We start from the raw sequence: 12418 nt of genomic DNA on the forward strand, positions 1-12418 counted from the left end.
TCTGCTAATTAACTTTTACATAACAACATTTAATTAGATATCATTTAAAAGAATTATACAATGACGTTACATAACAATTAAAGTCTATTACTATTCGCCTGTTACTACAAGTATGTTACAAAGATACGCAAGTAAGTATACTCATTTCATTTCATATCCATCTAGTTTTAGAAGTGAACATGAATTGGATAAGATCTGCGTATTTGTGGTATTTATCTGTATTTGATCCGTAATTTGTAGATATAATGCGATCCGCACTCTAATAAAATCAGATTGCGGATGCTATATTTATATCCGCAGATTCACAACCAATAATAATAAATAATATATATACTTAACTTTCACAAATCTAAACCTAAAAATCTTCTTCTCCTCTTTCGGCGCCAGAGCCTCCCTCTCACCCCCTCTCCCAGACTCCTTCTTCTCAGACAACCAATCACCGCGTCAATGCTCTGCGCCGCCACGCTAGGCACTTTTCATCACTGGCCCTTTGCGTTTGACCGATTTTTCTGTGTGTTATTGGCCCTATCACTCCTCTCTTCCTCGTGTGCTACTTCACCGTTGTTCCTCTTTGCCTCGTCCATCCTTGCCTTGTCGTCTCTGTTCTCATCGCTCACCTCCTCGTCACACCGCTCGACGCTCGCCTCCTCGCATCCTTGTTGCAAGCTTTCTCGTCTCCTCGCTTACTTGTCGTTGTTCTGCTTGTGGTCGTTGTTTTGCATCACTTCTAGTTCTGTTGAGTTCTGTCTAATATCTAACATTTTTGTGTTCTGAGAATTTCTTCAGTTATGCATTTCTTGTATTAATTTTATTTTAAAAATATTTAGATATTATTAGAAAATCCTCTTTCTTTTCTAATGTGTAGTTTAAATTTGGTACTACTATCTAGTATCAAAATTTCTAGTTATTCTCTATTGTGCTAATAATTCAGATTCTTACTCTACTTTTTTTTTATAGTTTTTCTGATAGGCAGGACCCTCAAATAAGAGGCAAGTCTAGAGCATACGTGAAACTAAGACGCAAAGATAAAGTTTTCAGAGAGGGAGAGAAATTTAACAATCTTCCATGAGGCTGATCATATCCATGGGATTTTCTAGTGTTGGAAAGGAAAGGGCTCTGCTGGTCTCTTATAAAAATAATGGTCTTGAGGACAATCTGGAAGAGAAAATGTTGGTGGATTGATGGTGTTCATTGTTAAAAGATGGAGAATTTTTTATGGAGGTTCTTTATTAGGATGAGAGAGATAATAAGCTATTATATTGTGATTTTCCTTGATATGCTTAACTGTAAATTTATAGTGAGAAAATCAATCTTTCCATTTTAAGTGTTGTGAATCTGGACATCCAACATTGATAAAAATGATGTATTGTCCATTTTCACGATAAAGTGATAAGGACTCAGATGAAAACTGAATTTCTCTATCCCTCTTTTGACTGCAAGAATCTCTTTGTATGTGGCATGGTAATATTTTCTGATTTTTTGAATTGTCCATTGGCATGTGCACAGTAGTGTCTTGTTCCATTGATCTCTTAAAGTAGAACAGCTCCCCAATAATTATCGCTAGCATCAATTTGTAGAATGCGTTGTCATTTACTAGAGATTTTTAATGGAGAGGGTTTTGAGCTACCTCTTTTAAGTGCTTGATAGATACTGTTTGTTTAGGACCCAAGGTGGGGGTTACTTTTTTAGCATCCTTGATAGCTGATTTATGTGCATAGTCACATCTGGAATAAAGTCAAGGATATAGTTCACAATGCCCAAGAGCTGTTGGACTTGTTTTGTTGACAGGTGCTCAAGACCATCATTTTTATAAGAGACCAGCAGATCCCTTTCCTTTTTCAGCCAAGCCAACAAATCCTATTGAAGTGAAAACCCTAGCCCAACAATGTCTGTTTTACTGGTTATACAAACTCCTCCTTGTTACACAGATAAGAACCGATATTTTGATATCGATTTTTTCTACTGCATCATCCCCATCATCAAGGGATCAATTCCAGAAGAAATGTTATGGTTCATATGGGTACTCTCTGCTCAATATGACTGTGTCATAGTTATTTTCGCTCTTGTCATGTATCACCTGCTTTGTGATAGGCAATTATCGGTGTCATTCCTTGAACAACTTCTTACCATGTTTGCCCCTATCCCAACATGGCGAGGAAAACTTTACAATGCATTGAAAACTCATGGAATATGAAATGTCCCTCATAAAAAGAAGCAGAAATTCTATTGCTCTTTTGTCCTAAGGAGATAGTTCCATTACAAGCAAAAAGCCCTCTATACAAGATGCAACATCAACATAGTAGGGTACTCAAAGATGCGGCCCATGGATGAAAAAATTTGTCTCAACAATTTTGCCAAACATCTTACTTTTTGTAATAACCTTGATATCTATACGCTCTCAGGAATTATTGAAGGACTTTCTCTCTGTCAAGAAGAAGATGGTTCTAGTTCCTCGAGAATGACCAGAATAATACAAGAAGAGTTAAGGCAATTATAGACTAATTTTCTTACTGGATCCATCTCTTTTCCAACCCCATCACTCGCTCAAGACTCAAACCCATGGGATAATCCACCACTTTCTCAAAGTGCTTACAATTATGAGGAAGAAGCAGATGCAAGAGTTTATCCACTTTTATCTAACCCAACACACGTGGATGCATGAATTGATGATGGCACTGAAGAGCCGTTAACTGCTTATGAACGACTTGGTGATTACTATTTTCATCAAGAAGATGTGACCATATTTGCTCTACATATGGAACACATAGATGATATTTCGGAACATGAGTCCATCACTAAGTTTGGAGCATAGGCCCATTACTAAAGTTCTAGTTTTGAGTGTCTAAGTAATGGAGTTGTTATTCTTATCCTCCACGTGTCTAGATCCTAATAGTTTGTTTAAAGTTGTTTGTCCTTATGTAATGATGTGGCAGGAGATAAGATTCCTTCTTATCTACCACATGTTCAATTTTTATAGGTTGTGCAGATTTTTGACTTATCTGTAAACTTATATATATAGAGACCTTCATCCTTGTTAGAACTTAGAGTTTCAAAATAAAAACTATTGTGAGATATTTATCATGAATACTTGTTAAATTTTTCTCTCTCTCTAAAAACTTGATTTTTTTAATATGTTTATCTTTGCGTCTTAGTTTTACGTATGCTCTAGGCTTGCCTCTTATTTGAGGATGTGAATTTGCAGATCAACTCGGATCCAATCTAAAAAAAAAACACAAATATGATATCAGGTTTGGATTGGATCAAATTTTCGAACATATTTAGTTCGGTTATCAAGTTGGGCTTTGCACGTCACAATGACACCCTTCCCAGCACGGCTAGTAGGCCCAAAATATAATAGGCCTAAAACTGGCCTTCAACTTTACTAATCCTCTTTCCTGAATACAAGGAACGGTGAGAACTGAGAAGTCATTGTGCTTGGTGCATTGTAGCTTTTGCAGTGAACCCAACAAACGAGATCCACTTGCGCTTATAGCCTAATAGCATCACTTGCCATATCTCCAAGCAACCTCCCATTCTTAGCTAATACTAATACTAATTACTAATAATAATAAATTAATAATAAGTGGCAGCTAAGAAGGGGACATAATTAGTGGAAACTAGTACTAAAGCAAAAAACAAGAATGATTATGCTTGGTAGTGACGGAGCAAGGAGGTGATTCAATTATGGTTACAAAATAGTGAAAATACCAAGATGGTTTAGTACTTCATTATTACTGCCTTGCGCAATTACGTTACTCTACTTGGGACTCATTATTAGTAAGAATAAGAATTTGCCCAGCGGCCGTTACATTATTTGTTTAATCAAAGTGATGATGTGGTTCATGCATTCAGCTGGCATGAATAAGTCCCTGACAGTAACACCTCTAAAGGCGTAGACTAAAGCTGAAAAGGACTACTAAATAGTATTTATAAAATAATAAAATGTAGAATGTCAACAGCTGCTCCTCCCGAATTTTAATTTGGCTTCACTTGATCAATCCATGCAAATTCACCTTCTTTGAACAACTTTGGTATTATAAAGTACGATATAATTTGTTAAAATTCGAGTAGTCTTTTGAAAGAAAGCACAGATTGGATTGGGTATTTATTCTTAATTTTTTTTATTTACTATTGGTTTTTTAATTACTTAATTTCTATGAGATATGTATATTTTATTGAGTTGTCCTATCTACATATCGAATACATTTTAAACATTACACTCATCTAACACTTGCCTAGTTTATATCTAATCTGTATGACTTTTATTTATATAATATTTAATAAACAAATCAGATAAGTTTTTATATTTTATTCATTTGATTTTAATATATTATAATTTTATTTTGTCAAAATTTATCAAATCAAATCAATCAATTAGTCACCAAAAAAAAAATCAATCAATTTAAACCAGAAAACCTCCTACCCCATGCAACATCACACAATGCTTACCAACTACAACTGAATAAAGTTTAATCATCAAATAAAAGGAAAAATATATTTTTAACCAAGCTATTCAGTTGATTTCTGTTTTTATTTTTCCCTCAATTGAAAGTAAGGAAGCACCGAAGCATTAGCATAAAATACATAAATTCTAAGGTAAAACACACTAATAAATCATTTCAACATCAAAATTACGCTAATGTCCTATTTTGATTTTCATTACAAACATATCCTCTTGAATGATTCTAGATGACCAATATTTCTCCTTACTAATCAACAACTCATTTTTCTCCCATTTTTCGGCTAAAAATACCATCACCTAACATTCACCCTAAAGGCATATGCGTCAATAGTTCATAACGGAAACCACAAGCATGAATGTATGTTTGAAAATAATCGAAACAAACAATTCTGAAAACCCAAAAAATGGTTTCAATTGCAAAACAATCTAGTAAAACGGGAAAAAAGTAATGGCGAAATCTTGCCACCAATTGTGGATGTAAGATTCATGTAAGTTGCGAACAATGAACTCCCAAAATTTGCAGGGCACCTAGTTGCATGCATGCATTATAAGGGTAGGTATCAGCTCCTCCAAAATTATAAGACAAAATGAATTGATTTCCGCCGTCATTGCTACCCAAGAATCAATTTCATATACAATTAGTAAAAACTAAACCAATAGGCAGAGAAACAATCCTCTGCGGTAGATTTTTTTTATTCGCTGCAATTTTGATCAGCACGGAACCAAGGAAACAAAATATTGAAACAAAGATTCTTTAGGGCAGAGTAGCTCTAAGTTCTTTCCTATCAGCACCATATGCCTGCAGTTCAGAATATTGCCAACCATAAGATTTGAGTCAAGCACACCATGTACCAAGTAACATTGGTGGTGAGTATTAATTGCATGAATATAACAGGATCTGAATCTCTTTTTCATGTATTTTAAATTTTTAATAACTAGAACAAGGAGTCAGGACTAGATGAAATCATCATTACCTCAACACCAAAACCCTTAACGTACACATTAGTAAATAGTTCAGATGGATCTGGCATCTCACTCTCCTGGAAATCATAAATGAACACAAGAAATTATAAGATTTTAAACCATATTAAAAACAGCCGCAACAGGAGATGCAAATACATGCGATACCAAAAATATTATGAGAAGAATCAATAATTAAGCTATGATTTTAACCTTTGCTTTTGAAATGGCGTTGTCAACTTCTTTTCTGACCTCCTTCTCGATGTCCTGAAAGAAGAAAACATATAATATCGTCATCAATAAATTCTGATGTTTCAACAAAATAATATATATCTAAACAATAGAGGAATAAGCAGGATTGATAGAATATTAGAATCCAATCAATCCATGGACAGAAAAAGTGTGGAACTTATATATATACACAGTTCAAAGTCTTTGCCATAGTCAAAGGTGACTTTCATGCAATGCATTGAAAAAAATAATGATTGGTAGTCTTTTCAGTCGAACGATAACTACATAATAGAATGATTGGTAGTAACTTATGAGGTCAGGAGTCAAAGACGACGACACTAAATAAGTATTATAAGCAAGACAAAATAGATAACTCACGAGAAGGACAACCCGAGTCGTATAAACTAAGACATTGAGTTTTTCATATCTAGTTGCGCATAATATCCATTCAGAACTTGAAAGTATTTTAACTATTAAAGAAGAGACGAAATGAAACACCAAGAAAAAATTGGTCCCAGACAAACTTAAATATAAATTTCACAATTATATGATCAACCATGAAGGCATGAATCAAATGTTCATTCACTCACCTTTAGCTCTGTCTCAGTAGAAATCTCATGAGACAGCAACAACTTTCTTATTCTCTCAATTGGATCACGCTCCTGTAATCAAATTAGCAAGGAAAAAAATTAACAAACTCGTCAATATTAATTATTTTGTTTAGGATACACTGTATTGATGTGATTTGTTAGGATATTTGACACTAGTGACTGGAATACCTGTCTAACACCACTAATCTCATCACGTGTACGGTATGTGCTACCAGGGTCAGACATGGAGTGACCATGATACCTGTATGTGTCCATTTCAAGAATCTGGATAGAATAACCAAATAGAGAAATCAACCAAAATCTTATGGAGAATAAACTTTGACAAGTCTAGCCAAACTAAATATAGTCCAGTCAGTTTTAAGATTTATCTATTTAGATAAAATAAATAAATCCTTTCTTAGGCAACCAATGTAACTGTGCGATAGGTTAGAGAAAAAACAAAAGTCATGCTATCGGACTCGAACAGCCTTTATCTAGTAGGATAACCTTTTTTTTCCTGAATGTACGGCAATTTCCTTCACAAAGTACATTTTAAAAAATAGACAAAGATCAAAGTCACTCTGGTCAGATACTAGACAATAGCAAATCATGATCTCTTTCCAGTTGCCCATAATATAAAGGATGTTATAATATCTACGTAATTCTAAGGGCCTAATCTAGTTTGATGAGTAATCAAGTTTTGTTGGCTGATTCCGCGGTCCCATCAGCTCTGACATTCTCTATCAAGTATTTGCACATGAATGAATATCTAGAGAACATTCTTGTGGCCGTGAATTAATCTGACGATAACTGGATTATCACAGTTGATCCATCCTATTCCTAACATGACCTAGAAACTTATATATAAATATAGCATCAATTGTTAAATACTAAATGGCGCATAAATAATAGCATGTAAATTACTCACAATTGGTCCATTCTTTAAAGCATGCTCCTTTGCAAATTTGCATGCTTGTTTCACAGCAAAAGCATCCATGCCATCTACCTGTACAAAGTTTATTTCAGAAACACTGTAAAGGAAAACAACAATGTATATGTCCAGCCAAAAACGAGCATCAAACATAGCAACCATTGTTCTACATACTTAGACATCAAGGCAAAAGCATACTCCAAAGACATGCATCCACACAAGAATAACAAAATTTTCTAGTATACCATGTTAGTGTCAGTCCCTCAGAATCTCTTTCGATTCTTATTTTGAAATGAAATTCAATAAAAGCAGCAGTGGACCATAAAGAGTATCACTGATTTATAAAACTTAATCTTTCTGCCTATACGATCAAAGACTGTAACTTACACATCCATGGCAAACTCAATTAAGCAAAAAGCATACAAGCAAAACCTACGACGTAGTACATCATTAAGGTTTCAGAAACACTTTGCCTAAATAGGCTAAATCCTTTCAGAGCAGATAACACAAGAAGGGGGGAAAACCTTCTGTAAACTATCTGACTGTGTTCATCCAACCACAAGTTACACAAAGGTATTAGTACGTAAAGCATTTATCTAACTTTCCTTCCTTCGTAATCAAAACAGGATCTGGTTCCACAACAATCCTTTCCAAATATGCTAATGTTGCATACATCATCACAATGAAAGAGCTTGTCTGTTTTACCTTTGGAGAGATGACGAAAATACTTCTAGTAGAAATAACAACATACACAATTATCTTTTCATGGTGAACAAAATGTAAACCACACATTACACAGGCACATAGCAATAGTTTCAAATGCATAATAAGTAACAAAACTCTAAAATAGACAACATTGAAGTAACACTAATCAGGAGTTCTTAATCTCACCTTCAATCCGGGAACATAATCCCCACGCTTGTAATAAGCAGGACTCTTTGCAGCTCTCCACTCAGCAGTTCCCATTCCATCTGTCACATCACGCAGGAAACAAAAACAGAAACCAAGTCCTAATTATGTTCTTGATATTCTAATTTTCGAAACGTAACGGCATAAGCAATACAAAACTCACAATGGTTATTCTCGCAGACCAAAATTGCAGGCAAATCCCAAAGCGCAGCAATGTTAAGAGCCTCAAACAACTGTCCCTGATTAGCAGCACCATCACCATACATAGCAAAAGTCACATTCTCATCCTTCGAGTACTTCTGTGCGAACGCCAATCCGCAACCGAGCGGAACCTGAGCTCCGACGATGCCGTGGCCGCCGTAGAATCCGCCTTCCTTGCGGTAAAAGTGCATGGATCCGCCCTTGCCGTTGGACATTCCGGCGCGGCGTCCCATGAGCTCGGCGAAAACCTCGACTAGGTTTCCACCGCGGCTGAGGAAGGTGCAGTGGTCGCGGTACGCGGTGATGATGCAATCCTTCCTGGTGATGGCGGCCTCCATTCCGACGGCGACAGCCTCCTGACCGTCGTAAAGGTGGCAGAAGCCGCGGATGAGCTTAGCCTTGTAGAGGCTGTCGGCGGCGATCTCCATTCGGCGCATGAGGGCCATGTCGCGGAAGAAAGAGCGGAGCTCGGCGGCGGAGGTGGTGACGGAGCGCGACGGAGGTTCGCAGTTGTGAGCGGTGAAGGGGATTGAGGTCTCGACGGTGATGGAATCATTGGAGGAAGAGATCGAACGGCTGAGAATCGATGGGGCGCAGGAGAAGAAAGGTGAGATCGGTTTCAGGAGATTGGATCCGGAACGCGAGAGAGCCATTTGGATCTGTTAAGAAAATGAATAATATTCAAGATTATAAAAATAAAAGAAATATAATATTTTTTTTTGTTTTCGTTCTGTGTTGTTGATTCTGTTTGTGTTGGTGTTAGGAAGAATGAGAATGAAGGAAGAAAAGTGGTTGGTGCTGCAGCTGCGTGGTTTTGTTAATGTTAGGTGAAACCGTGAAAGAGTGGAGGGAGTGCAAGCTACACGAATGGAAGAGTGAATGTGGAATGGGCCAATGGTGTTTTAGGGAATTTTAATTTTTCCTTTTTTTTTTATTTTTACTTTGATATTGGTCGTAAAGAAGAATAATATATTTATTTTTTTTGACCAATTAAAGGGATCCCTTCTCTGTTCTCTCTCCTTTCTCCTTTCGCCGCCGCCTTTAAAGTTTAAACACATTCGCATTAGCGTACCTTTTTCACGGGTAAAATGGTAAGAGACTCGAAATCTCAACACGGGGTATGCCTCTTTCAAATAACAAGTCTGTTCGAACTTCGAAGTTTGAATTTGTGTCCTTAGTTTTAGTTTTGGGTTTAACTTGGAGTAACGTTAGTATTTTTTATAAATAATTTATGAAAACTAATTTTTAAAAATATATTTTTTTAAGCGTAAAATATATTTTTTATCTCTGAAATTTGATAAAAATTTTAAAAAATATTCTTAAATTTTATTTTGTTTCAATTTTGTCCAGAAATTATCGATTTGCATCAAATATACCGTGAAGGCTAATTTTTTAAAAAATTTAAGACCAATCTAATAATAATGCATAAAAATTATGCTTGATTTGTTTTTGTTGAAAGTTATTCTTATGAAATTGTTATTGAATTGGTCTTAAATTTTTTGAAAAATTAACAATTTTTGGGACAAAATTGAAACAAAATAAAACTTAGGGGTATTTTTAAAATTTTTGTCAAACTTTAGGGACAAAAAATGTACTTTACCCTTTTTTAAAAGTATAGAATTTAGTTGTTTGATAAATTAAACTACAAATGATTTTTTATAAACACAAGTAAGAATAATAATATTTGATAAAATAATTTTAAAATTTAAAATAATCTTAATACACATAAATAGAGAAAAAAATTATTGTGAATAAAATTTAGCATCAATAATTAATTAAAGAGAAATCTAAAAATTTATTAATATATGAAATTATGTTAAGAATTTTAATTTTAATACACACAAATTTTCACTTAAAAAAACCAACTTTAATAAACTACTCGTAAAAATAAAAAATTTACTAAATTAAGTTTTAAAATAATCATAAAAGAACAATTATTTAGCATTCATTCGATGAGTAATTAAAAAAAAGTTCTCTATTAGTATAATTTTTAAATTAATTTACTTTAATAAATACATTGAAGACTTAAATTTATATTTTTTTTATAAATTTTCTTTAATTAGTAACTTAATATGTTCTTTTAAAGCATACGTTAGTTAAAATCTTAAAGAAAATATATAATAAAAAATTGGCTCATCTTTAAACGCTTCTTGTTAAGTATAGAGTGCTGCACACCTTATAAATTCGTTAAATCTGAACTCTTTATTTGTTATATTTTATTTGAATGGTCTGAATTTAAAAAAGTAACCTGTTAATCAAGTTAATTATTTTTTTATAAGTTTTAAATTATTTTTGTAAGTCTCAAATATTGGGCTGAAGTTCAAAATAAAAAAATAGTATATAAATATTAAAAAAACATTTTTATAAAAAAAAATTATTGGACTTTATAATTAAAATAAATAATACATAAAAAATAAGTTGAAAATTCATGTTCTAAATCTAAAAAAAAAGATATATTGGAATCTTAAAAAAATAATATTAAATATATATTATGTATATAATATTAAAATTTAAATAAATTTTGTTTTATGTGAAATAAAATTATAATATTAAATATAAACATAATGATAAAAAAATTTTGTGTTATATATATATTATGTATATAATATTAAAATTTAAATAAATTTTGTTTTATGTGAAATAAAATTATAATATTAAATAATGAAAAAAATTTTGTGTTATATATATATATATATATATATATATATATATATATATATATAATTTTATTTTGTGAAAAATAAAATTAAAACATTAAATATGAATAGAATGATAAAAGATTTTGTATTATATTAATTTAATTAAAAAAACATATATATAACGTAAAAAGCAAACAAACATATAATAATTTTATTTTGTGCAAAATAAAATTTATATAATTTTTTATTAATAATTTTTTTATTGAAATATGTCATTTTACTATATTTATAATATATTATTTGGGATAATTATATTATTTTAGTTAATATATATTATTTTAAAAAAATATATAAAATTTATTATTTTGTATTAAGAATATTATTAAAAATATATTATTAGTTTTTCTTAAAATAATACTTTCTTTTTTTTGGTTCAAATACTATGACAATAAAATTTTTTTACGTAACTACGTCTACTTAATAAGTATTATATTCATTTATTTCTATATTGTATCTAAAATAAATAATTAATGTTTAAAACTTAATAAAAGAAAGAAGTAATCTTTTTTACCAACTCTTAGGTGAATATAGAGACTATGTCATTTGAATAACTCATTGGCAAGGAAAGAAATACTCTTAATTATATATTAAATAGAATAATTATTTATTAGGCTCATTCTTATACAAATAAAAAATTTTCTTAGTTTTATATCTGTAATATTTTATATCAACTAACTTCAAAATTTAATTATTTTTTTAATAAATTAATAAAAAATAATACAAATAATTGTTTAAATATAATTGTATTTTAATTTTTCATTCTATTACGTACATGTTGAGGATAATTTGAAATAAAAGATAATGGACATGTTGTAACTATCATGTATTTTATGCTTTGACTGCGTCGTCATCTGAGAATCATGGCGCCTTCATGGAGACCGGGTTCTTCTGCAGAATCAGTTTTACGTTTGGAGTTAGCCAACCAGCAGCGGCGACAAACAATGACAGCAATTTTTCGGGTTTTGAAGATCCATTTATGGTAGAAGTGGAATAGGGTTGGTCTAAGAGCGTCAAAATGGCTAAATAGAATAATAGTGGAAGCACCTGCTAGCAAACAAAACAGTGAAAATGCTTGATAACATCACATCAACAATAACAGAGTAACGAAAAAATTCGATCAAATTTTTCTGAGTACTTTTCTGGTGTAAAGATAGTCCTGTGTTAAACGAACGAATTAGTTTTTTTTGTTAGTGCCAGTTTGTTTGTTCAGCCCATGACAAAAAAATAATAACAATAATAAATAAATTTAATTTACCTGATCACTTTTGATAGTAGATTAACTTTTAAAGAGTGCTGCACTCCCTACTTTACCTGGAGTGCACTAGTTTTCACCTAAAAATTTAGAGTTAATAAAATTTTCAGATTCGAATACTTTGATGATTAACAAATCTATATAATAATTTTAAAATTTATACATTCATTAATATTATAAAAA

At 32.1% G+C, this 12418-nt stretch overlaps 1 protein-coding gene and 1 long non-coding RNA gene across 2 annotated transcripts; one reads left to right on the forward strand and one right to left on the reverse strand.

Moving 5' to 3' along the window:
• Window positions 1-179: 179 nt before the first annotated feature.
• Window positions 180-4223, forward strand: LOC112791852 (uncharacterized). The gene is made up of 2 exons (XR_003197291.3): window positions 180-740; window positions 958-4223. It is a non-coding gene; the product is annotated as an uncharacterized lncRNA (long non-coding RNA).
• A 688-nt stretch (window positions 4224-4911) lies between these two features.
• On the reverse strand, window positions 4912-9308 carry LOC112791853 (pyruvate dehydrogenase E1 component subunit alpha, mitochondrial). The gene is made up of 8 exons (XM_025834857.3): window positions 8247-9308; window positions 8066-8145; window positions 7172-7249; window positions 6433-6528; window positions 6244-6315; window positions 5636-5689; window positions 5437-5502; window positions 4912-5261 (listed from the first exon to the last, which is right to left on the reverse strand). The coding sequence occupies exons 1-8, from the start codon at window positions 8935-8937 to the stop codon at window positions 5217-5219; spliced, it is 1182 nt and encodes a 393-aa protein (XP_025690642.1). The 5' UTR covers window positions 8938-9308; the 3' UTR covers window positions 4912-5216.
• Window positions 9309-12418: the final 3110 nt, after the last annotated feature.

The sequence above is a fragment of the Arachis hypogaea genome, chromosome 13 (assembly GCF_003086295.3).
Source record: "Arachis hypogaea cultivar Tifrunner chromosome 13, arahy.Tifrunner.gnm2.J5K5, whole genome shotgun sequence".
NCBI lineage: Eukaryota > Viridiplantae > Streptophyta > Magnoliopsida > Fabales > Fabaceae > Arachis > Arachis hypogaea.